At 42.3% G+C, this 25,841-nt stretch overlaps 1 protein-coding gene across 1 annotated transcript in view; it reads right to left on the reverse strand.

Moving 5' to 3' along the window:
• Positions 1-6,274: 6,274 nt before the first annotated feature.
• Positions 6,275-25,841, reverse strand: part of HNMT (histamine N-methyltransferase) — a 73,967-nt gene continuing 54,400 nt past the window's right edge. Inside the window, exon 9 of the mRNA XM_030580705.1 lies at positions 6,275-6,835. Within this exon, the coding sequence (XP_030436565.1) occupies positions 6,816-6,835 (20 nt within the window). The 3' untranslated portion in view covers positions 6,275-6,815. The remainder of the gene's footprint in view (positions 6,836-25,841) is intronic.

Raw genomic sequence — 25,841 nt, forward strand, 5'->3', positions numbered from 1 at the left:
CTGATCAAAACCACTGCCTTTTTTATAGACTGGCGTGAACTTTAAATAAGCAGATCTGGTATACTAACTGCATTCTCAGCCAGATCGCTATTACAAATATTGTACTAAAACGAAATAGTCTTAATTAGCATAATACCCCAGGGACATTGAGTGAATTTTGGTACGTGTGATACTGGTGTTTGTTTAATTATATTGCTTTAAGTGCTATCCCCTGCTCTTGCTCTCACTGAAATGGCAAAAGCTACCATTGGTTACAAAAGGATTATAGGTGGGGTTGGTAGTTCAGCCCGTTAAGGTTGCCTGCCACTTCTCATTATTAGACCCTGTTTTCAATTGCTTTTGACTGACATTTTCCATTCCAGGTGTCTGCCTCATGCTGATGGTTTTTTAAAAAATTTCAGCCAAAGCAGTGGCTGTTTCTGAGCATGACACTAGGGAGTAATATATTGTTTTGCCCATTTTAAAGAATTTGGGCAACCTTTTCTTTGAAAAGCTGTAGTGCCCCCACACTTTGGAACAGAGACTTGAAATTTGGCTGGGCAGTGGCCTTTGTGTCAGATATGTACTTTTTGCTGTTCCCATTAAAATCTGCTCAAATTTGACCCAGTTATAATCCTTTTAATCCAAACTCTAAGACATCTGAGCATAACAGCTAAAATTTCTGAAGAGTCTATCCTCCCTGAGCATGCTCCAGTCTCTCCCAGCTCTTAATGTTGACCAGACTGTATGCCTGCACCATCACCACAGAGTGACTGAGCATGTTCCATTCATCATAGCTCCTGCAAGTGACTGGACTGTGCATGCAGCATCGCTATGAATGACTTAGTATGCTCCAGCTCATGACATTTCAGATAATGACTTTCTCTGTAATGGCTGCTCCGAGTCAGGGTAGGGCTGGGCAGTGGAACTGAGAGCAGGGACCTGTCTCTTCTGTGCTCTCAATGCTTCCCGCCTCCATCTAGACAAAGCAGAGGAGGAAGCCATCTGATTCAAATGCAGAAAGGCAGGGAAAGGAACAGATTGGGATGGAGGATAGGAGGAGAGAAACTGTGACTGGGAGTTGGAGGGGGATGATTGAACAATGAAACTGGGAGTTGGGGGAAGGGCAGGCTGGGGCTGGTTGGTTGGCAGGGGTTGGACTAGATGCTGTGGCCTGGCGGGAGGGGGCATGGCTGCCACTGGCACTAACCAAGTAACTGAAAGCCGTAGGAGGTTGTCCTACTCTGCTAGCTCAAATGACAGAGGTCTGTGTGATGGATCTAAAGGATCCAACCCTGCTGATGAACCATGTGGGTGTTGATATGATGCCACAGATGGAATTTCTGTTTTTTTCCAGTTTGCTTTTAAAAAAAAACAAACTAAGAAATGACGCACAAAACATGATATTAAAAGAACGTTACCAGCCAGTTACAAAGTCAAGCACTCAAAAGTTAGAAAATGGCAGAATTAAAGTTGCTTGTGCATCTGTTAAATTACCATGCCCATAGTTGCTCTAATTGTAACCATATAATACAATAATAAACCTAATCTTGTCTCTTACTTAATCATCTATAAAACTATAGTTAACATAGAAAGAGAAGAACAGATTTATATGGAATGACCATCAATGGGCAGAACACATAAGGCCCATAAACCTTACACATTTGGGGCACCAAACATGCACATCAGAAAATATATTATTACAACACACTCTTCAGAGATAACTCATGGAGAAATTAATTTTCAAACCTGGCAGCCTATGTTAGAGAGTGCATTATAGATTTGGAAACCTGAAACAGGCATTTGGGCACATATTATCCATGTTGAGTGCCAAAAGGCAGAACTGGATGCCCTCACTGTAGTTTCACCTAAGCTTGAAAACTGGGCCAGCAGTCAAAAAAACAGAGGAAATGTGTATTTTTCCTCTAATGTTGAGGTTATTGTTTATTACTACTTCTGTAGGAGTGGCCTGGTAGCTACAGTTTAATAAAAAACAAACAAAAAGAGCTACAATGAAAATTGCAGAAATTTGATATGAAGCTAGTCCTCACTGAGAACTAGCACCTTTATCTAGTATGCAGGAATATAGACAATGTAAGGATAATTGCACCAGAATTAAGAATATCTAAAGTATAAACACCTATTGGAGGTTTCTGAGATCCATTTTACACTGGCATAACACTATTGACTAAAACGGAATCAGTCCTAATTTACAGCACTATAACTGTAAACAAGCCCATAATATTTTTCCTCCAGTATTGGTTGTTTTCACTTTTATTCCTTCTTCCATCTTTCTTCTGTTTTCCATCTCTTCTACTGTTCTTGTCATTGTCGTTATTACTATGTATATTACTGAAGTGTTTTTATTACCTTGTAGTTATTGTAATTCCTCTAAGAAAGCCAATAAAATGCCAGCACTAATTAACTAAACTGAAAAAGTTACAAGTGATTGGACAACTTTATTTCTGAGCATGCTCCGTGGTCTTCAGCTAAGATTTTAGCAGAGCCTTCCCATGTGTGATACTGAGCATCTTCCTGGCCTCGCATCACCAGGGGGCTAGAGTTTTGCAGTTTGTAGGAGGGAGGTTTTAAGTGTCTCAAAATACTGCCTTGTCATTGGGAGCAAAATAATGCATTCATTTGGGGAACTGAAAATGAGAAGTACAGGAACACCAATTAAACAAATTCAAGCCTAAATCATAACAACAGAAGAGTAATTCCCCACCTGCCTTTCTAGCCTTTCAAATAATCTCTGGGCAAGTGTTGCTAGAAAGAAAAACAGCAAAATCAATAAATACTATTAAGAAAACACAAAACTACAAAACCAAATTAAGTTAGACAAATACACAGAACCCATATCCTCCCTCTGCCCAATGCCAGGGTACATGGGCTGTGCATAGCAGTGCAGTGCAAAGGGAAGTGTGTGTTAGATAAGATAATGCAGCAGCATGCCCACATTTTCAGCCCTTGAGCTGTATTTGTCTCAGTAGCTGCTTCACACCCCTGCAGTGATGATTTGGGGAGTCTGTCTGGACAGCCTATGAATGCTAATTGGTGCTATGAAGTTCTCATGAAATGGCTGTATTTTTAAATACCTCTGTGTGCACACGGCTTGTACCCTTGCTGACAAGGATGTGTCATGGCCTCCCAGACCAGGTACAATGGGGGTCTTCAGAACGCAACTGTTGTAAATTCAGGTGGCAGTACCTTAGGACGACAGGGTTTCTCAAGCCTAGAAGAACCGTTTTCTTTCAGCAGGGGGCTGGTGATGGGGAAAGAGTGGAAAATCCCTAAAGGCAAAACAAACACACTACAGTATTGATGCTAGCTGTTAAAAACCACAGAGGCTGGATGAGTCAGGGAAGACTCAAAGCCATGCAAGAAGTTGTGGGCAGAGGAGGGGAAAAGACAAGCATGGTTTCACAGCAACAGAGATACTGGTTTAGCTGAAGCATTAACTAAGGTCAGAGAAAACAAGCTGACCTAGAGAGAGAGGCTCTGTGGTTCAAATCATGCCAGGGACTCCAGTAGAAGGATCCTGGATACTCCCAGGGGACTCCGACCCCAGCCCTAAGAGTGCTCTATAGTGATGAGGAAACAGAAGCAGGGGAAAATGTGTGCAAGGTTTATTATTTTGTCTCAATCTCTTAACTGGTTACCTAGTGAAGAGCAATAGTATATTAGAATCCTGTACAAATTTGTGTGTGTGTTACACTTATCATGTGCCCTTGAAGAATTACCCTCTGGCTGCATGGCTGGAGTTCTGGGAGAGTGTATTTAAGCTATGTGGGAGTCAGCACTCGTTCCAGTGGCTAGGAAACTGGATCATAGGGTTGCAGCTCTCAGAAGGGGATACTAGACAGAGGATTTGCACCCCAAGGGGCTGCCTAGAGATCCCAAGTGAGGGGCAGTGCCTGGACTCTGTTCAGATTCAGTGTTTACAACAGTCTGGTGAGTCCCCAAGGTGGGGCATTCAGTGAGATCTGTGACACTTGGGTTTTGGCAAGTGGCTCTGTTTGGTTGTGTAGCCACTGGTCATGCTCTTGCACCAACCCTAATCTCTGTGTGCATGGTGCTGCCCATGGAACAGTGCATCCTACTGTGCAGGCAGGTTTAGCTCCATGTGTGAACTCTGCAGATGCACCACTATGTGCAGCAGATTAGTGCGATGCAGTGTGGGGGAGCAGAATTAAGTCTTAGGGTTTAATTTGATAGTCACAAAAACCCAAGAGTCTTAAACATTTCTTGCTATGGCCCAGTAGACAGATCAGCTTAAAACCTCTGTACCATTCAAACCTCAGAAAGCTGCAGATCCTGGCCCTATGGCAGGCTGAGAGGTTGGCCTGTAGAAGAAATCTGTTTATATTGCAGAGTTGGCTTGAAGGCTCAGGTTTCATAGATGTAAGCAGAGTCAGGATGAGCTCTACCCTGACATCTGGTGGTGAATTATGGGGAGTATGGAAAGGAATTTTAGGTATTTGCATTGGCACACCCACCCCACCTAGCATAGCCCATGGCACCGGGGATGGTTAGTTTGACAGCTCTGGGATCCCCAATTTCTTTGTTATTGGGGCAGGAGGAATGAAGTGTTGTCATCTTGATTATGTGAATGAGGATCTATGAGACTGCTTTATGACAGAGATGTCTCAATATCAATTAAGTAGCACTTGCTAGACAAGGGACATGGGTGCCAAAACCCACTGAAATGAGAGAGATTGGGGACTGGCGTGTGTACCTGATGCTATGGGCCCCTTTTGAGAGCCTGGAACACCAATTGCACATGCTTCTCTCTCCACTGTTGAAGAGTAGAGCTAATTTTGGTTCCATTAGGAGTCTATCTCGAGGCTGCTGAACTGAATTCATGTTGGGTCAATGGTGCACCAGGACTGGGGCTCCCCTACTACAAGCTGAAATCACTAAGTGCTGAAATCATTAAAGAGCTAAGTTTACTGAGCTGAGCTCACTGAGTGCTGTGTTAACTAGTCGGGGAGCCTGAAGATCTATCGCTAAGCAGCTGGCAGAGCAGTTTGCAGCGTGTTGGAACAACCCATGGAACAGTGAGCGGAGAGGAGTGGTTTGTGGGGACAGCTGGAGTGGCTCATGGGTTGGCTGGAGGAGCGGCAGAGCTGGTTGTGGTGAAGGCTGCAGCAAAACTCCACATAGAGGCAGAGCAGTTGGCCCTGGCCCACGTAAGGTTCCCCTTAACACCCTGTGTGTGCCCCCCCCATTTCCACCCAGGCTGGCGGGGGGTAAAACTCTGAAGATAAACTTTTGAACTCTGGGGTGGCACTGACCAGAGACTTTCGAGTTGTTGGACTTTGGGTTGATTGGACTTAAGACCCTAAGGGGGAAAGGACATTGCCAAATGTACTTGGAGGTGGGATTTTGCTTATGGTTTGTGTTATAATCTTGTTTGTGGTGTTTTTCCAACATGATGCCACATTGTTTCCCTTCTTTATTAAAAGAATTTTGCTACACTCAGACTCCGTGCTTGCTAGTGGGGAAGTATTGCCTCCTAGAGGCGCTCAGGGGGGTGGTATGTAATTGTCCCAGGTCACTGGGTGAGGGCTCGAGCCGGTTTTGCATTGTGTTATTGAAACGGAACCCCTGGATACTGAACCCGGCCCTTGTTGCTGCCAACTCAGAGGGGCAGAAGGGTTACATATACATGTGGTCTCCAATTTTTATTTGCCATAAATAATCCTCTTCACTCCTGGCAATCCCCTAACTATAGCTGTGCTACAAATGGGAATTACATTCTAGGTGACTGTGGATGGGTGCAGTAGGCCCTTATTAATAGAATCTCCAATATAGTGTGATACATTATTTGAGAGTGCTAAGGATCTCTTTCCCAATGGCTGAAGCATTGCAGTTGGCTGTGTTTAGGTTTTCCCTTTCTCTTTTCTGGGAGCCCTAGAAAGTTCTGCCTCTTTGAGAATTCCCCTGGGAGTTCTGACTGCATTGAGGTGACCCCAAACCACCACCAGCACAATGTGTCTGAGAAGGAGGGGGAAGGAGATTCTGGTGCCTTTCCAAATGCAACAGGACAGTAGAAAAAGTAACAGCCTCGCTCTCACATCCATAGTGTCAGCAACATTGGTGGGTCTCCTGCCCGCCCACCCCCCAGTTGCAAACTGGCAATTCGAGTGGGACTGGTGGGATAAAATGGCATTTTCCTTCCATGCAGCATAGAGTAATTTGTTTCCTTGCTTGCTTGTATTGTATTGCTGTAGTGGGAAGGACAACAACTGATAAAATGAGAAAGAAAGAGAAACTCCATAAGTGATTTCTCCCTTTATTTATGTTGACATCCTCTAGCAAAATATAAAAATAGATTTCAGTGTCTGACAGTTTTGTTGCTTCTTAATCTCAAGTTGGCACTTAGGAGTTCACTTCACTCGCATCGCTGATGTGCTGTACCTTACTAGCGAGAGATCATGTAAAGGACAGAATCCACTGGGCAGGGCAAATCTAAGGTAAAGAAAGTCAAACCCAAAAGCAATCCACAGTTTATTTATCTTGGAGGAGACACAGAGACCTAATCCTGCTGTCCCTTTAACTTCAGCATCAGGAGAACTCATGTGAATGAAGAGAAATACAACTAGGGACAAAGATCTCTCCCCACCCCCAGCCCAGCAAAGAAGAGTACTTAATAGTACAGTTATAACTGAAAATAAAAGCCACTGGTTTCCGCTATAGTTTTCCCAGATAATATCCCATTTGCATGAGAAATGGGTAGTGAATCCCCTTACATGGGACTATTTGTGTAAGAATTTACAGGACTAGATTCTAATATTGGGCTACTTGAAATAAATGCTGGCAGGATGAGCAAGGTATCAGTCCTCAGGGATCAGCTCTGGAAAACAAACAAAAATCATTACTTGGATTAATTTCCCAACCTCTCTCCACCCTCCTGCGCACCTCACCCCAAGCATTGGCATTCCTCTGCCCACATTCACTTGCTCAGTTGTGGGGCTAGTGGATTGAGCTGGTTGTGAATTTTTCTAGGACACAGGAGTTAATTGGAAAATGCTGATTTGTCAAATCCAAAATCTTCCGTGAACATATGTCAGGTTTGTTGAACTTTCCACAAACCCTAGGCAGGTTTCTACCTATTTCCTGCCTGCTTTCCTGGAGGGTTCTTGGGGACTCTGAGCCTGCACCCCGCACCCTGTCCAGGCCTGGGGACCCAAGGCTTCCAGGCTCCCTACTGCAGATCTGGGCTTGCACAAGGGCTCTCAGCATTTTCAAGTTTCCTGATGTGGAGCTGGGAACCTGGAAGGCCAGGAATGCCAGCCTAAGATGGGATGGGCTTTCAGAGTCCTCAACAGACCCACCGTGCAGAATGCTCCGGAGCCAGGCACCCCATCATTTCCAAACTTTTGGGGCAGCTGGCTCCCCAGGCTACAGGAGTCTGGCAGCTCAGAGTCAGGTGGTTTAGGAGTTTGGAAGTCCTGGGTTCTCCAGTGCCAGGGCAGTCTTCATGCCACGGCTGCCCTGGAGCTGCAGACCCCAGGATCTACAGCGTCTGCTGAGTATCACTAATTCTGTTTCACTGCTGCTATTCAGTGGTGAGTAACCCTGAAGCTGATGACTATCATGTCAGTTTCACCCAGCTGCTGCAGGAAAGGAAGGGAGCATACTTTGTTTCAAAACCACAATGTTTTGTTGTTTCCTAAATGAAATTTTTCAAACTGTCTGGTTTGCAAGAAATTTCAAAATTTCACAAAAATTGGACATTCAGAGTTTTGAGCTGCTCTTTTAGAGGGATCACTAACCTTTCTGGTGGATTCCTGTCTCAGAAAAAAGCACCCCGATTCTCCCAGCTTTTGCATAATAGTATCCTCACTCTCATAGATTCATTGAAAAAATAATAAACCCTCCAAAACCTCTAAGCCTGCCTGGAGGTGTCAGGCAATGAAGAAAGAGAGAGAACACATATTTTATAACTCATGAAGGTGTTCAAATACCATGGTGATGAAGACCATGTAAATATCCATCATTTAATTGCACTGGTATGTCTGCCTTACTCCTATTTTTTTATTGCATGCTGCTGTAGGGAGTATCTTAAACAGTTTCTTTGATATAACAGGTGCAATTCAATTATTGCCATGCTTGGTTAAACTTTTGATGTTCCCTAGGGATTGCACAGGAAATGACTTTGATGGATCACAGTTCCACTTGAAACAGAACTAGGAAAGATTAGTGTGTCTCCAGCACAAAGATTCCACACACCTAATTTTTTTGTTCTGATGAGATAATTTTTCTAATTAACCTTGATAACATTTCTCAGATATATAGGCCTATTCACACATAGATAGAAATGTATTTTGAGAAGGAATGTTTTTGTTCTCCTTTGAAAGTCTTGGATGCTGAATGTTAACACCTTGCTGACTGTTGTATACATTTTTGGGATCAAAAACTGAAATTCTTTAACCCAGCATCATAGATCTGTATGGCATGCAGGAGCATATGACATACATTAATAGTTATCCAACCTGTTGGATACACATTCATTGAGAAAAGAAAGCGGTAAGTTGCGTTTAAAAATAATTATAATAATTATTCTCCTTAAAGACTTGTACCTACTTCAGAACTGAAATGTCTGATGAAACCATCATTTCTGAGGGAATATTTTATAGCATGCATGACTAGGGTAAAGGTGCATTATTTTATACTTTGCCCAATGCTCAGCAATTAACGTAAACAAAATGTGCATTTGTCAGTGCAAACCATTCTAAAGATTAAAGCCCAGATTTTAAAGGACATTTAGGTGTTGCTCAGCATTGCAATGGACTGATTTAGGAGCCTAAATGTCATTGTCAAAGGGGATTTTAGACACTTAAGCATCTAAACACCATTGACTCTCAATGTGATTTTGGCTCCTAAATGTCCAAATCCCTTTTGAAAATGAGATTTAGTCTCCTAAATCAGTTAGGCCTCACAATGCTGAGTGCAGCAATGCCTAAATACCTTTTTAAGACCAGGGATTAAAGTAAAATGTAAGATACTGCAAAAGGTTAGTATTAAGTGTTAGAGGTGCTTTGCATTGGGCAATACACAAAGTCCTTATCTCAGAGGCTTTGTACTCTAGATGATAGACTCAGAAGGCAGGATTTTCACAAGAGCATAAAACACATTGACTTTTAATGGGACTTATGCTCCTATATCTCTTAGGTGTTTTTGCAAATTCCATCCAGAGAAGCCAAAATGCATTAGGAAATCCAGAGGAAGATTTGATGACTTCAGATCCTTTTTGGGCCAGGATTATTTTAATGTTGGCCTGGAGGTGACAATTGACTGAAATGAATTACTCTAGACAGGTCACGTGGAAGAAGTCAATCTTTAGCAGGATTCTATAAAGTGCTGAACATTCCTCTGGGGTGATGAGTGTATTCAGCTCCCACTGACCTCACTGGGAGTAGAGTATTCAGTACCTTGCAGGATCAAGCCATATGTAAAGAAACTATGGGTACCTAGTAGACTAGGATTGGGAAAGTATCATTTCAGGCCCAATTCTATGAGCCTTACTCATGTGCAGTAATATCTTACTCACCAAGTGGTCCTGTTGATTTCAGTGGGGCTATTTGTACAGTTAGATACTTCTCAACATTCTGGCCCTCTGTTCTGGCTAGTGGAAAATTTTCTGCTAAAACTCCCCCCCCATGGAAAACTGGGGGTTTGACTCAATGAAAATGTGTGTTTGTGGAAGGTGCCTGCTTGCCTCAAAATTCTGTGGATTTTTGTTTGTTTGTTCATTTGTTTTTAAAAACCCCAAACCAGAAATCTGGCAGTTTTAGATCATATTTTTCAGTTGCCAAGCCTCCCCTCCATAAATAAATAAAATAAAATAAGTGGGTTTCAATGAAGAAAAAAATGTTAATTCTTTTCAAAATTTTCACTGGGGGAAAAATAATCCATTTTCTGAGCAGCTCTGCCTTCCGTAGATAGGGGACAGCATGGAAGAAAATGCATAAAGAGGAATGGCAGAGTGGACACACAATAGTTGCCAAAGCTGACTCACTGTGAATGCAAATTGTTCATGACAATTGGTTCATGACTGTGTCAGTTCAGATTTCTGAACACCGGACTATAGCTCTGACCAGTTTACATGTGTCTAAAAGATTTCTAAAATTCTTAATATCGTTCTCTGTCTCCCAGAAATCTTCTGCAACAGAAGCAGAACAAATTCAGAAACTCTAATAACACGATCAGCCACCATTTTTTGCTGAATTGATTTTTAGCTTAATAAAAAGAAATATAAAAGACAATTTTTCTGGACAACCTTTACAAAAGTTAAGGGAAAGGTGTTGTGTGTTTGCCTTTTGCAAATTAAAAAGAAATCAGTCCTGGGGAATTAGCATAACTGCTTTTGACCTCCTCAGGGAAAACCTATTCCAACTCCCATAGAAGTCAATGGAAGACAGGCTCATATCTAACCAGCTGTCCAGTTACATGTGACTTTACAAGTCATCTACCTTTTGTACCAGCAAAGCTGTACATTTATGGATGATGTCTGGTCAATAATCACTTTGTGGGTAGCCTTTGTTTACCTGTGGTGAGACATAATGCCCTGGTAACAATGTACTGCCGCTTTCTGAAAATGACCCCCAGTATCACACAATAAAACATGTTAAATTCCTGTTTCAATGATACAGTAGAGATAAAAGAGGAGACTACTTCTTCCTTTAAGGATCCACTATAACACTGACCTAGCAATGCCTTTCACTGCAGTGTGACCAGAAGATTGCCATTTCAGTTATTCACCTGAGCCACAGATAAATTCTTCAAGATGATTCAGGGAATCAAAGGCAAAATCTCAGGCTCAGAGGTATGTACATTTCTCACACTCACAGGAGGATGCTAACTTGAGAATGCATTACAGTCCTCCTTTTTTAAAAATTCTGCAGCATATTGTCCTTCTGCCCTAGAGCCTTTGCCATACCTTTGAAAGAACACTGTTAAAGAGAGAACAGATGGAAATAATAACTACTTATAGAGAACATTGCAACAAATACACAATGCATATAAGGTCTGATCCAAAGTCAGTAGAAAAACTAGCTATTGTACTTACGCTGCTTCCATGAGGGCTGCCCAGAGGATTCAGGGAGCCTGGGGTCTTTGGTGGCGGGGGGCCTCCGCTAACAAATTGCTGCCAAAGACCCGGCACTTCGGCGGTGGGTCCTGGGGCAGAAGGACCCCCTGCTGCGGGTCTTCGGGGCACTTTGGCTGCGGGTCCCGGAGTGGAAAGACCCCCGCCAGTGAAGACCTGAAAAAAGGAGGCTCCAAGAAGGCTGGCTTCAAAATATTATTAAGGAAATGTGTATTGTATTAAAACTGATGTTTTTTGTGAGAGTTCATTATATAAAATCTCACCCATTTCTCCCTCCAATAAAATACATGCTCACTGATGAATATGATTTCAAAGGACAAACACTGACCAAGAAGCTTTGCTGACTGTGAAGAACATTATCTGATTAATAGTCAATGGCTATCCAAAAGCAGAGAACTACCAAACCCCTAACCTTCCAGAACATCATATACAAACTTCTCCTTGCCTCAAGGCCTTGCACGGTCTGCTTCCTATTTACCTCGCTTGTCTCATCTTTCTGCTCCGCTTGTTGCACCTTTGCTCCACCCAGTCCACAAACCTAACTGCCTGCATTGTCTTTCTCGCACTGTAACCTACATACCCTCTCCCATGCATTCCACTATGCTTGGAACACCATGCTAGCCTTTCCTCCTTCATGACCTTGTTGTTCTTCTAAAAGATACAGTAGCAAATCTCAGTGTTACGCTCCCATGGCACAAATGAAGAAAAAAGCAACCTGTTCCCTGCTGAGTATACCCCTGGCATGGAGGAGTCCCCAGCAGGAAAGAGAGCCAGCATACTTGACTACTATCACTGCTCCCCTACCACAGACCCTGTTGTAGGATTCATGTTGTGGGGGTGAAGAATTTGCCTCAAACGATACCTGTCATTTGTTATAAAATTCTCTTTGTTAAAAATAATTGTGCACAGCAATTTAGGGATTGAATTGTGACTATGTCTCCAGTGTTTCAGCCTGTGCAGCTGTGATAATCACATCTGAAGATCTCATTCTGTTAGTGGTATCAATACTTTGTTCAGGCACTAAGTGGCAGGTCTTACCTGGTGGGTTTCACTCCTAGACAAGGAAGAAAACAATGTATAGTTTCTTTGACAAGTGAGCCTGCAGCAGATAAAGTGTTACCCCAGTTCAGGAGAGTGATTGTTTCTGAAGCAGGAGAAGAGAACATTGGGACTGAAAAGAATGAATATTTTAAGCAACATAGAAGAAGAAAAATTAGATTTTTGTGTTAAAGGCTTGGCTGATTTTTATTGTAAAGAACTGAAAACAGGAATAATGAATAGAGCATACATCAGGCATCTATCTATCTGTCTAACTATTTGTCTGTGTATTGAATATATATTCTAATGTATACATCAGTGTAATTTTCCGGGCATCGTATACTTTACACAAGGCATAACAGATATTAGTTTAAAGTTAGTGTATTATATAAAATGCTTATGATATTTGCATGCACAGTATAAAAATAGTATGAAAGCTTTAGCCATAGAGAGTGAAATAGTAAGAAGGATAAGGGAAAGAGAGAGTTAAAGAAATTAAAAGAACATCTTAAAAAGATGAACCTTCTGATTGGATTTAAACTTTCTATGGGATTCACAGAGCTTAATCAAGAAAAGAAGCTTATTCTATCAATGTGGTGCACAATAACAGAAAAGGCAGAAGGATGTTGTAGAAAACAATTTTTTCTGTTATAAAATAAATGTCAAGAGAAATCAAGAGACTCCTCCCATGTCTGATGACCATCTGGATGGGTTTTCCGATAGAAACCTTACCAGGAACTCGAAACACATAGAAATTCACTCACCAGGTAGGAAAAAAATTAATACTCTTTGAGACATTCCAGTGCAACGAAATCTGTGCTGTCAATATTTTTATTTAATATATAGATTCCTTTGTCTGCCTGTTTCTGTGGCTCATCTTGCAAAGCACTTCTTCTCTACTAGCCTCCAGAGTGTCAAAATCTGTTGAAAATGTGCTTATCTTGTTCACATATGATATCCATTCCTACAGCACATACCTATTTTCAAAGGCTGTTACCATAAGGCTCTATTAAAGTGTGGGCTTGTTTTACTCTGTATGACCAAACTCTGGTAACCTCCAAATACCATTAGCTGAAGCCCACTTGAATATCACCCTGAGCTGCATTAAGCTCCTCAGGTTGTACTTAGGGCCAGATCCTCAGCTGATGTAGATTGGCATCTCTCCAGTACAGTTCAGTGATTTGAATGGAGCCATGCTGATTTACACCTATAGATGATTTGGCCCTTAGTCTCCAAATCACACAGCACAATGAGGAGGTCCTCACTGGCCTGGAAAGGGCTGACTGGCTTGTCAGTCTGCTATATGGGTTCATCTGCCCCGGGAGACAGTTAGGAAAATTCTGGCTAGTTTTAGAGGAGCCATGCTCCAACTAGTCTGGAAAGCCAGATGGCATTCCATTTTCTGTGCTCTGAGGTTGCAAAACCAGACCGCAGACAGTTCAGACAATTGGCTAACTCAGTGATTGACCATGACCCCAATAAGCTGAAAGTTTGAGGTGCCAGCCAACCACATAACTGGGGAAATAATATAAAGAGGCAGAAATGTTTATTTTAATTTTCTTTGCATGTATTTGTTAGGTTTTATGAATTGTGTTACATGATTTTGAATAGACTGAGGGCAGCTCTGTCTCTGTGTTGCAGCTAGCTGAGATTGTGAATCAATAATGGCAATAATAACAATGAATAGATACATTATAAACGAAAATGCTAATTTAAAAGGCTGGAAGTAGAGCTGATGTATGTACTCAGTTTCAATCTCATTATCCTTATGGGCTATTTCCGTGTTAACCGACATATCCGATATGTTGCAACTATTGGATCATTGGCTGCTGACACTGTATGCATGTCAAAAAAACAGGCAACCATTAAACTTTTATGGCTGCTTACACTTCACAATTGTCAGCACTTCTTAGAACTCTGTCTTTTTGGAGAAAAACGGTCTAAACTTCTAGCCAAACCCCGTAAACTTCCAAAGACAAAATGAGGGTCCAATTTTTTATTATCATTTAGGACACTTAAAATGTGGTGTCAATAATATTTTCTGCAAGTGATACAAGGTGGGTGAGGTAATATCTTTTGTTGGATCAACTTCTGTGGTTAGAGAGACCCGTTTTTGAGCTTTCATAGAGCTCTTGTTCAGGCCTACAAGTTAGTTTATATGATTCTGCATTTCTGATTATATATAATTCACAACCATATAAATGTGAGATCACCAAATTTGAGTGAAACATAACATTTAATCTGAAGTTAGTGATATCCATCTGTTACCATTCCTAAGGATTTTTTGCAGGGCTGAAAGTAACTTAAAGGCCTTACTAGTATGCTGGAGTCCTGAGCAGGCAGCAAGGTCTCAGCCGGAAGGGGCTTGGCCTTAACTGGAAGAGGTGGAGCTGTTAGAGCCCCAGGCCTTTTAAATCGACATTTAAAGGGCCCAGGGCTCCAGTTGCGGTAGTGGCCCCGGGCCCTTTAAGTCGCCGCTGGAGCCCCAGGAGTTCCAGCCACCTCTGCTACCCAGGGGCTCCAGCAGCGGGGCTCTGGCAGCAATTTAAAGGGTCTGGGGCTCCAGCCACTGCTGGGAGCCCCGGTCCTTTAAATTGCTGCCTGGGGAAGCCGGTCTGGTACTTTCTTTCACCTCTGATTTTTGGATGTAATTGTCATTTGCGTCATATATGTATCAATGTGAGCATGCTCAACATTTCGGCTTACTAAACTTGCACTCAATTTTGCATGTACAGTCATTGTGCCTACAAAAAGTGGAAAACATTGTTTGTGTTATGCACATCCAATAGTTCAATGCTACTCTGAAAGGGCACATCCTGACTGCACGTTGTGTATTCTTGCCGCCATAAATAAATGCGTAAGCAAAATTGTGAAGGCCAATTTAGAGACCAAGTTGATATAGATATAGATAGAGATTATATATATAGATACAGATATAGATATAGATAGTGTTGCTAAATGACAGTTGTAACTTGTCTCTTTTAAAAATTACCATAAAGCACAAAGGTCCCAAAGAGAAAATAAATGACAAAGTTTTAGAAAGGAAGTGTATACTTTAAAGTGCTTTTAATTCTAATAAAAGCTTCCTAAAATTTTTAAAGCAGATGGAGTGCACCTCTGCTAGCAAATATTACCTCAATGCTGGCATTTCAGACCTTGGGGGCCAGATTATTAGAAAATTTCTTTTGCTGGATCTCATACAAATCACTGTAATATGCCAAAATTGATTTGGCATGAAATCATCAATGGAATCACCAGAATACTAATAACATTTAAAGACCTGGGTGTCTAAATAAAAGGACCTAAAAAACAACGAAATAAAATTTCTTTGCTTTTCAGTGATGCAAAGAATCTGCAGTTCCCATTGAAGAGGCTGATATTCTTAAAAGGATTTAGCCTGGAGCTCAAACCTTTGCTTAGAGGCCTCAAACAGACTAACAGGTCACAGCCACAGCTAGACTCATCACTGCATCTTTCATGTGCGTTTCCTTCTTACAGAACCATAATGCTTGTCTGGCCTATGACCCCTCCACCACACCTCAGTCCTACAACCATTTAAGGAAACTTTCAAGACAGGCATGATCTAGGGGGCCAAGCACAGCATTTGGAGCTAAGCACTCCTAATCTCTTATCCCAGTTTTGACATGGATTCCCTTTCTGGCCTGGGAGAAAACCACCTCCCAGCTTCCGTTTTTCTCATCTGTAAAATGGGAATGGCTTTCTCTGGTTAGCACATGCACTGGAAAAATTAATTATATTCAGATAGTGTGTGTGAAACACTTGGATATTGTGCAAAAGGGCAATTCCCCCCAACTTTTCCTTTCAGAAGTTAAATTCTACACCATTTTGTAAATATGTGAATCTGAAAATCAGCATTTTGAACTAGTTTTTAAGGCAAAGAGATTTACATGATGTTTCTGTAATTAGAAACTTGGGGCCAGAGTCTCAGCTTCTCCAGCTTCAGTGAATTGCATTGAGTTGAACGGAGCTACACCAATTTACACCAGTTGAGGATGTGGGGCTTGACTTTTTAGGTAGGAATGTTTTGAAAATGTTGGGAAAAGTATAGCAGTGAAGGGAATCTACAGCCAAACCACAACCTAAGGGACCTAAAAATGTCTGAAATGATTAATGAAATTGGAAGCCGCTCAGAAAAAAAAAAAAGAAACTGAGTTTTTGGAGCAAAGGGCTTAATTGAGAGAGGGATTCTCTTTGTACTTACTTTAGTAGGTCAAATGATTTATCCACTAAGATGTCTCTAAAGCTGCAAACACAAAGAATGAACCCAAAAGACATCACTTGAGTGGCGGAGTGTACCAATGAATCAAGATACTGTTCTACCAAACTGTAGGTGAACAGTGAGTTAACAGAATTCAGAGCAGACTGTGTATCAATAATACCATTAACCAGAGAGTAAGGCAAGTAACATTTATGACAAGCAATCAGCTGAGTGTAATATGTTGCCTTCATTAATGCACAAATACAGCTTAGGATGAGAGAGTAGAAATTCTGACAGATTTTATTGGATGGCCAGTTTGGATTTCTGCCTCCTTCACTCAGGCATGCGGTATTTGTACCTTTACTATATAGCTCTACCAAAAACCCAGATGAATGAGGTCAAACGCATAACAATGTATTCCCCTTTTTGGTGGTACAAACTGAACTAAGAGACAGGCTGTGTAAAAGTTAAAATAGGGACATGATGGTTTAGTAAAGGCCTGATCAGATTCCACTGAAGTCAATAGATGTCTTTCCACTGACTTGCATAAAGTCCTATATGAGAAACTTCAATGAAGGAATGATAAGTGGAATTCAGATTATATAAAGGGGAAAAGACAACAGCTCTAGTTCAAGTTAGTGGAAGAAATAGAATTAACTGGAGCCGAGTTCCAAGAAAATTTTCAGTTGAAAAACCTCAGATCCTGAGCAATGAAAATAAAGTGTCAGGTGTTTCTAGCCTATGGCTGTTTGAAGATATTGACTATAGAGAAATTTACATCTAGGACATAGAGGAGTATTAAGACTCTTGCTTCACCTGACTGCAAAGGAATAGTGGCAAATGATGCAGTTTCCCAGTCTACAGCATGCAGACTGATGGTAAATAAGCCTTTGGAAACAGAAGAAAAGGGGAAGCAGTGGCAGAATGTGTCATATTTGGAAAGTAAGTTGTGAAAACAACATTTGTCTTGCCCATATTTTTCAGTACCTATAGGTCCAAAACCAATAAAGGGAGCATTGTGTCACAATGCTGTATTGTGTTATATTTATTATTTTTTTCCAAACTGAAGTGCTTTGTGTGTGAGATTAAAAAGCTGCAAGTCTCAGGCCATCTGGCCAACCAAATGGATTCAGTGTAAGGGATCATTGCCAGATGTATGCCAGTTGTAAGTTAATTTTTGAACATATAAAATGCTTGGGGCTCTGTCTGTCTGCTATTCAGAGAAACCATGTTCCTGTTTTCCAGATGAATCTAGATATAATTTCAATCTAGTCATCTGGCCTTCTCTCCTTCACATGGTTTTAGGGCATATTCTTTGTCTCTCACCAGCAAAAACTGTTGAGAGAGGATTTTGCATATATTTGACATGTGCCTGTGTATTTGATCACCGTTGTCTGACTTTACACAAGGGCAGGAAACAGTAGTTACGTTCATTAAGAAATTTCATTGAAATTGCTAAATTGAGAGAGAAATCTCACGGAGTTCTCTATATTAATGTGCACTTATACTTAAGTGCATCAACATTTATAATCAACTTGAAGGGTAAATATGTCAACAGTATTGTCTAGTTTGTAAGATGTTAATAGTGAAATTTAATTGATTTCATTTAGACTGAAAGTGGAAGTAATGAAAGATGTAATGAATTTAAATTTTGCAAATTATAAGGAAGATAAAGGGTGCTTTTTATTTTTGCAACTAAATTTACATAATGGGTCTGATGTATCTGGGATGTATATAGGCATTACAGAGCTCAACTGTGTATTCCCTGAAAGAGTGAATGGCTGGGGGCATTGGAAATGGATAGTACAGACTTCACTTCAAAGTTATCAGTTGAAATTCAAACTAGATCAGGATGCCTGGTGAATTTCCTGTAGTGAAAAACGGGAAGCAAAAGCAATTCAAAGAGGCTATGATATGACCAGCATGATGGGCAAAGAAAATCTCCTCAGAAGACTTTTTTTTTTTTTTTTTTTATCATGAGATTTATCAAACTCTGAGTTCCAGCTCTAGGAAGGAATCGCTGAAAGTTGTTACAATCTGCAATATGAGCTTTTGTGTCAGGGGTTCTGCCATCTATATTTCCCCAGCACTGAGCATTTTGTTGGCAATCAGGAATCTGACTGGTGGCCTATCTGAAATGATGTGCTGAACTCATTCTAGTTCCTAACAGACAGGTGTTCACATCACCATCATCAGTGTCCTTGTTGGCAGTTTCAAGATATGGACACTGAATTACCATTCTACACCTATTTGGGGGCCCTGTGAATCATAGATGCAACTATTCTGAAGGGATGTAAAGTCACATGATTCAGGGCATAAGCCAATCTCTAACTAATGGACGTTGGAATGAAACTATTCCTAAGGGGAGGTTATTCCATAACTATCTGCAACAAGATGTATTGCACTTTCCTCTGAAGCATCTGGTACTGACCACTTTCAGATACAGGATGCTGGACCTGCTGGACCACTGTTCAGATCTGTTATGGCAATTCCTGTGTTCCCATTAGACTTTATAAAACTTAACTATATGCAGGCTAAACATGGGCTCAAATGTTTGGTATGTCAAAATAACAATAACAATTGCTAACATTTAAAGGACACTGTCAAGAGTAAAAGACTCTGATGACAGGGTAGCTGGTCCCAATCTAGTCAATATAAAGAGTGGCCAGAGGGCAGAAAATGGGGAGGTATATGAGACCTCTGACTGGGGAAATGCATGGGGTTTCAAGTTCTCCATTGCTAAAACCAAAGGATTGATCTTTACTAAAAGGAAAGTTATGAAGGAATCCAGATTGCATCTATATGGAGAACAAATAGATATAGTTAAATGGTTTAAGTTCTTTGGGGTAATATTTGATACTAAATTACTTTGAAAAGATTATACAAACTATGTTAAGGATAAATGTACAGGAATGATTAACCTGCTTAGAAGTCTTGCTAGGACTAATTGGGGGGAAGATAAGAAAACTGTGCTGATAATACACAGAGCCTTAATCAGACCAGTTATTGACTCTGGCTGCAAAGTTTTTGAGTCAGCATCAAAATCAGAACATAAAAAATTAGATTTAATACAAGCTCAGCCACTATGAATTTTGTGCGGTGCATTTATTACAATGTCTATATGCACTACACATAGCTTCTGGTGAAATGCCAGTTACAGTACGAATGAGACTGCTAGACTTAACTTTCTTGGCCAAAGCTAACGGGAACTGCAATGACAAAAGCACCAACCAAATATATGAGGACTGTTGGGAATTTGGTAGGCAAACTATAGCACATGATGTTAGAATGCCACATGCTGCTCAAGGTAAAGTGTGGAAGCAGAAGCTGAAAGACAATGAAAAGCTATGCTAAAGCTAATGAAGTTAAAAGTCTTAGTAATGGGAAAATTTCATATGGATGGAAAGTCACTTGCCCAAACATGGATTTAGGTTAATTTTAGAAATTTAAGGGTAAAAAAGAGACAGTAATAATTAAAAATTAAGTGTATCAGCATATAGTGAAAACTGGAGTTGGTTTGGTGAAATATATACAGATGGGGTCCAAAAAAAACCCCCCAAAACAAGAAGAGTACAGACAGAATATTGCATACCAAAATTGGGAATTAGTACATCTAAAAGAATATCTGATTGTGTAGCTCTCATGACAGCTGAACGAGTAGCAATAACGCTAGCATTAAATTGGATCTGGGATTTATGTCCAGAAGCAGCAGTCATTTTTTCAGATCATCTGAGGCCTTCTGGTAATCAGAGGGGTGTCTCAGTATGTAGAAGTGATTTAATCATAACGTTATATTTCTAATAACAGAGTTAGTACAGCTGGGGATATGTGTAGCATTAGCTGGGATCCCAGTGCATATTGGGATAACGGGGAACAAAATGGCTGACCAAGCAGCTAAAAGTGCTGTAAGAAATGGAAGGATTGATACAGGAATACCCTTGAGTAAACAGGAATTCAAAAGCCTAGTACAGAAAAATTTAAAAGAGGAATGGCAAAAAAATGTGGATTAATGAAAAAAAAGGAGGAAGATTTTTTTTGAATTGTGCTCTAGAATTGAGAATAATGACATCCTTCAGGGCCTGGAAAGGACTGACAAAGTGCTTTTGTTTAGCGTAATAACTGGCCATTGTGGCATAAACAAAAAAAAAATCTGTTTTGAATAAATGGACACAAAGATGGACCCTGTGCACTCCGTACGGTGGAAGAAACAATTGATCACCTTTTATGGGTATGTAAGGGCTTTGATAAAGGAAGGGGGAAGCTCTCTAAGGAATTCATATGTCTTATGGTAACAAAAATCACATTATCTTATTCAGTAAAAACATCAAGGATATGGAATATTATTTTTAAAAAAAGTCATTATCTGAAAGACACAGGACAGAGTGAGAGAACATAAACTGCTAAGTATTAAGGAATTATAGCTGGTGGTGGCTATAAACTACTCAGTCAAGTCTGCTTCACTATAAAAAAAGAAAAGGGGAGGTGGAAGGGAGTGATTGGGACGGGAAGCCATTATGGAATGAAGTAACTCTTGTGGTGCATCCCTGGAGCCAGGGGCCAGAGGCTCAGCAAAGGGAAGGGAGCAGAGCTGACTAGAACTGGGAAGCTTCCAGGAATAGGAGTGCCTGGGAGGGGGGCCCTGAAGCCCTGCCCTATGACAGACCCAAATACAACCCTGTCCTGTAAAAATTTCAGTCTTCCCCTGAAGCCTGAGAGAAAGGAGTGAGTTAAAAGACTTTTCTGTTGCTTTACTTGCCTGTGTTAAGAGAATAAACCTTCTTAAAGTAGACTGAGGGTGGCATTGGGTGTTTGGAAGCTGGGGAGAAGCCCTGCCCTATGATAGACCCAAATACGACCCTGTCCTGTAAAAATGTCAGTCTTCCCTTAAGAACACATCCTTAATAACAAAGACTATCAGCCTTCCAAGACAAGCACTGATTCTAATCCTACGTTGCACCGAGTTCAGTTCAGTCACTCCAGACTTACACCAGTGTTAGATCAGAATTGGGTGCAGTGTTTTTATGTTACACAACATGAACAAAATCATTCTGAATTTTACCATGTACAAAGTCGTCCAGGACTTTGCAAAATGTTTGTAATGAAACATGAAACTCAGATGGTTGATGACAAACTCATAGTACAGTCTAAGGCTACATCTTCACTACCCGCCGTATCGGCAGGTAGCAATCGATTGCTCGGGGATCGATATATCGCGTCTCATCTAGACGCAATATATCGATCCCCGAACGCGCTTATATCGATTCCGGAACTCCACCAACCCGAACAGAGTTGCGGAGTCAACATGGGGAGCCACGGACATCGATCCCACGCCGTGAGGACGGTGAGTAATTCGATCTTAGATACTTCGACTTCAGCTACGTTATTCACATAGCTGAAGTTGTGTATCTGAAATAGATTTTCCCCTGTAGTGTAGACCAGCCCTAAGTTTGTCAAAAGGATTGCTGAGCTTTTAAGAATACCTATGCTCTGTTTCAAGTGAATTAAAGCTATTTTATAGATTCTCCCAGCAGTTATGTGAAATTCACAGGTTCTTACTGTTTTGATATGAAGCCAGGTGATAGTCAGTGGTTTCAACTGGTTTTTACTTTGAGTTTTTGGGTTTCTCTGAACCTGAAACTCTAGTGCAAACTCAGGAAGTTCAAAACCAAATCAAAAGGTCATACAAACCTCTCTGAACTAAAACTCCTGAATTGTTAACAGTTGTACTCAGGCCCAGAAGTAAAGAGGATTTTTTTTAGGGTGGGTGTTTTGGTATTTTTTTTTTGGTTTGTTTTTGGAGAGGGAGAGTGAGAGAGTGTGCAGGTGGCTAGGCAGTGAATATTAGTTTGGAGAATGTGCAACATTGTTCGAAAGAAAAGAGAAATTAAGAGAGGCAAATAAAAGCAAGCAGCAGTGCTGTCTAAGGCAGCATTGAACATAGAAATGAATGGCAGGTGGCAGACAGGATAAGGCCAAGATGAGACCCCTAGCTAATAAAAACAGACTATAGTTATCTTACAAAGGCCAGGAGTAAGAACATTGCACTTGCATGTCCTTCCCATCTCCTCATGGTGATTATAGAATTTGCAACTCAAACAAAATTAATACATAGTTTCCTTCCTGGGCCACATGTGGAGGAGGCCTATTTGCCTATCAGCCCTCTAATGACTTTGCTTTTAAGTGTGGCAGCCTACCTGGAACACTCACTTTGGCAGGGCTGGTGCAACCATTTAGGCGACCTAGGCGGTCGCCTAGGGTGCTGGCATTTGAGGGGCGCCATTTTCTTCAGCAGCGACCGCGGTAGCCTGATCTTCGGCTGCCCCGGTCATTGCCGGCATTTAGGTGGAGGGAGCTGGACAGGGGAGTGCAGGGAGGGCCGCCTGCAGCAAGTAAGGGTGGGGGGACATGCAAGGGAACTCCCCGCTCACCCCTGCTCTGCCTCCTCCCCGAGCACGCCATGGCTGCTTCGCTTCTCCCACCTCCCAGGCTTGCGGTGCTTAAGCTGATTGGTGCCGCAAGCCTGGGAGGCGGGACAAGTGCAGCAGCCATGGCATGCTCAGGGAGGAGGCGGGGCAGGGGTGAGCTACTTCTCTTCTCCCGCCTCCCAGGCTTGTGGCGCCAATCAGCTTAGGAGAAGTGAAGCAGCGGTGGCGTGCTTGGGGTGCTCGTGCACGGAGCAGGGGTGAGCTGGGGCGGGGGAGGTGCCTCAGGGCGGAGGGGGGAGCTGCCATGGGGGGCAGGGGGGCGCAAGGTGGAAGTTTCGCCTAGGGTGCAAAACATCCTTGCACCGGCCCTGACTATGGGACTTGTAGAGTCTCATTGCAGTAGCTAGGGCATCTTGGATCATCCTTCTGATGGACTCAATCCTTGAGGAAGCAACTTTTTAATTATTTGTCCATATATAATGATTGATAGTGATACTTTCAAACGTGCCCACTCACTACACTATTTATATAACAAAAATCCCCACAATAAACTCTTGTCCCACCCAAAACCAGCAGCAAAGCTCCAACCTCACTACAGCCCAATAGGTGGGAATGTCCCCACAAGAACTCCACATCTCCCCATCCCCCAACAATTTGCTCCACCCTCTTGAAAAGCCCACCACAAAGACAGGCCTTGCAGCATGCCCTGCAGGTCAGCACTCCTGGACTCTTTTCCAACAAGGACAAAAAACAGCTAAGGGGACTCCTCTTGGAGAACACTCTACTACCAGGCTCCTCTCTATTATATCAAGGGGGCTGCAGCTCAGGCAACTTCACCAACCAAAAGTGTGTAGTATGGTACTAGTAGGAGTAGTGGTCTTTCAGGGAGCAGGTCCAAGCCATTTATAGGTCAGAATCAATACCTCGTAGACCCCAGCAGCTTAAGATGCTCTTAAATCTCCCAGCACTTAGTCAATCCTCATTCATTCTGCATAGCATCTCTATGAGAGCTCCTTGTCCATGCATATGAAACCAGAACCCTCTTAACTGTTATTTCAGAGTGTGATATTGTTTCCTTTTTTCTCCACCCTGAGTCTTGTTAGTCTTTAATACAAGAGACTATTGGCCTAAAGAAAGAAAACTTTTGATTGAAAATCAGAGACAAATGAGAGATGCCGAAGCTGCTCCCCACACTCTTAAATCTATAAAGGGAACGCCTTGACTGGATAAGAGGACTTTGCATGGATATTATGCCTATGTTACATTCAGATACAAAAAATAATGCCAGAGAGAACATTTTTTTTTGTGTTAGTTAAAAATTCAAAGATGTTGGTTTTATTTAAGCTGGCCAGCCTGCCTGTTATCTCAGCCAAGAAATATGTGACCCATGCCTGCTCTCTCTATCCTCCCCTCCCCAAACCAATGACAGTTTTGTTATGAACTTTAATGGAAGTGGGAGCAGGTCTATGCTTGTGAATGTCAGGCCACCACTGGCTGAGTCATCTTCCATCCTTTTTGTTCCATAATACATTTGAAGGATGGGTATGACTGGATGCAGTAATACTACTATATAAAGTGAACACACTCACACTATTGCTATGTATGTCTGAAAGGACAATATTTTACAGATTTGACCCTTCTGATTCATTGGGCCAAATCCTCATCTGATGTAAATCAGCCACAATTAACACCATTACAGACCACGATCTGGCCTCCTGAAGATAATGAGGTTGCACAGATGTATCTGAGAGTAGAATTTGGCCCTTAATATTTACAGAAATAGAAAAAAAACACGCTAGTGTTACAAATTCTGGCATTATAAAACTCTCTTTTATCTGAAATGCCTTTATGTTTTAGGGTATGTCTACACTGCATCTAGAAGTGAGCCTTCCAGCCCAGGTCCACAGGTTCCCATTAGCAGGGCTCACACTAGTGAGCTAAAAATAGCTGTGTAGATGTTGCTTTGATGCAAGGTGATCTGGAGCTCAGGTTCTCAAGCTTGAGAGGTAGAGTAGGGGTAGGCTGTTAGGGCTTGTCTACATCACAAAGTTGCAGCGCTGGTGAGGGGGTTACAGCGCTGCAACTTAGGAGGTGTACACATCTGCAGGGCATCACCAGCGCTGCAACTCCCTGTTTGCAGCGCTGGCCGTACTCCCGTTTTGTCTCGGGTGTAGAGGATCCAGCGCTGGTGATCCAGCGCTGGTAATCAAGTGTAGACACTTACCAGCGCTTTTCTTGACCTCCGTGGAATAAGCAGGTATCCCAGCATACCTGAGGAAGCCTCTGGTAATCAAGCAGGTCTCCTTCCCTGCGGTTTGCTCTCGCGTTCCCCGAACCCCCGTGCAAGCAGGTCTCCTTCCCTGCGGTTTGCTCTCGCGTTCCCCGAACCCCCGTGCAAGCAGGTCTCCTTCCCTGCGGTTTGCAGGGGGGTTCGGGGAACGCGAGAGCAAACCGCGGCGAAGCTGGTCTCCTTCCCCGGTTTGCTCCCGCGTTCCCCGAACCCCCGTGCAAGCAGGTCTCCTTCCCTGCGGTTTGCTCTCGTGTTCCCCGAATCCCCGAGCAAGCGGGTCTCCTTCCCTGCGGTTTGCAGGGGGTTTCGGGGAACGCGAGAGCAAACCGCGGCGAAGCTGGTCTCCTTCCCCGGTTTGCTCTCGCGTTCCCCGAACCCCCCCAACAGCGCTGCAGTGTGGCCACATCTAACACCACTTGCAGCGCTGGTTGCTGTAAGTGTGGCCACTCTGCAGCGCTGGCCCTATACAGCTGTACTAATACAGCTGTAACAACCAGCGCTGCAAAATTGTAGATGTAGACATACCCTCAGAGTGCTAGTGCGTGTGGGCTTTGCATGCTCTGTAGACATGACCATAGAGTCTAAAGATTCCAGCAGTGGGCCTTAGAATGTAGAGAATCTGTTCTTGCACTGTGCAGGAGAAAGAGCTTTGCATGGACTACTCAGAGGGCCAGAACTGTGTATTTTGGGAAAAGCTTGGCTGGCAGTTTTTGAGTAAACGCACATATGGGGCAGATTTTCAGAAGTGCTGAGCACAGCTCCAGTTAAAGTCAACGG

Source organism: Gopherus evgoodei, chromosome 11 (assembly GCF_007399415.2).
Source record: "Gopherus evgoodei ecotype Sinaloan lineage chromosome 11, rGopEvg1_v1.p, whole genome shotgun sequence".
Lineage (NCBI taxonomy): Eukaryota > Metazoa > Chordata > Testudines > Testudinidae > Gopherus > Gopherus evgoodei.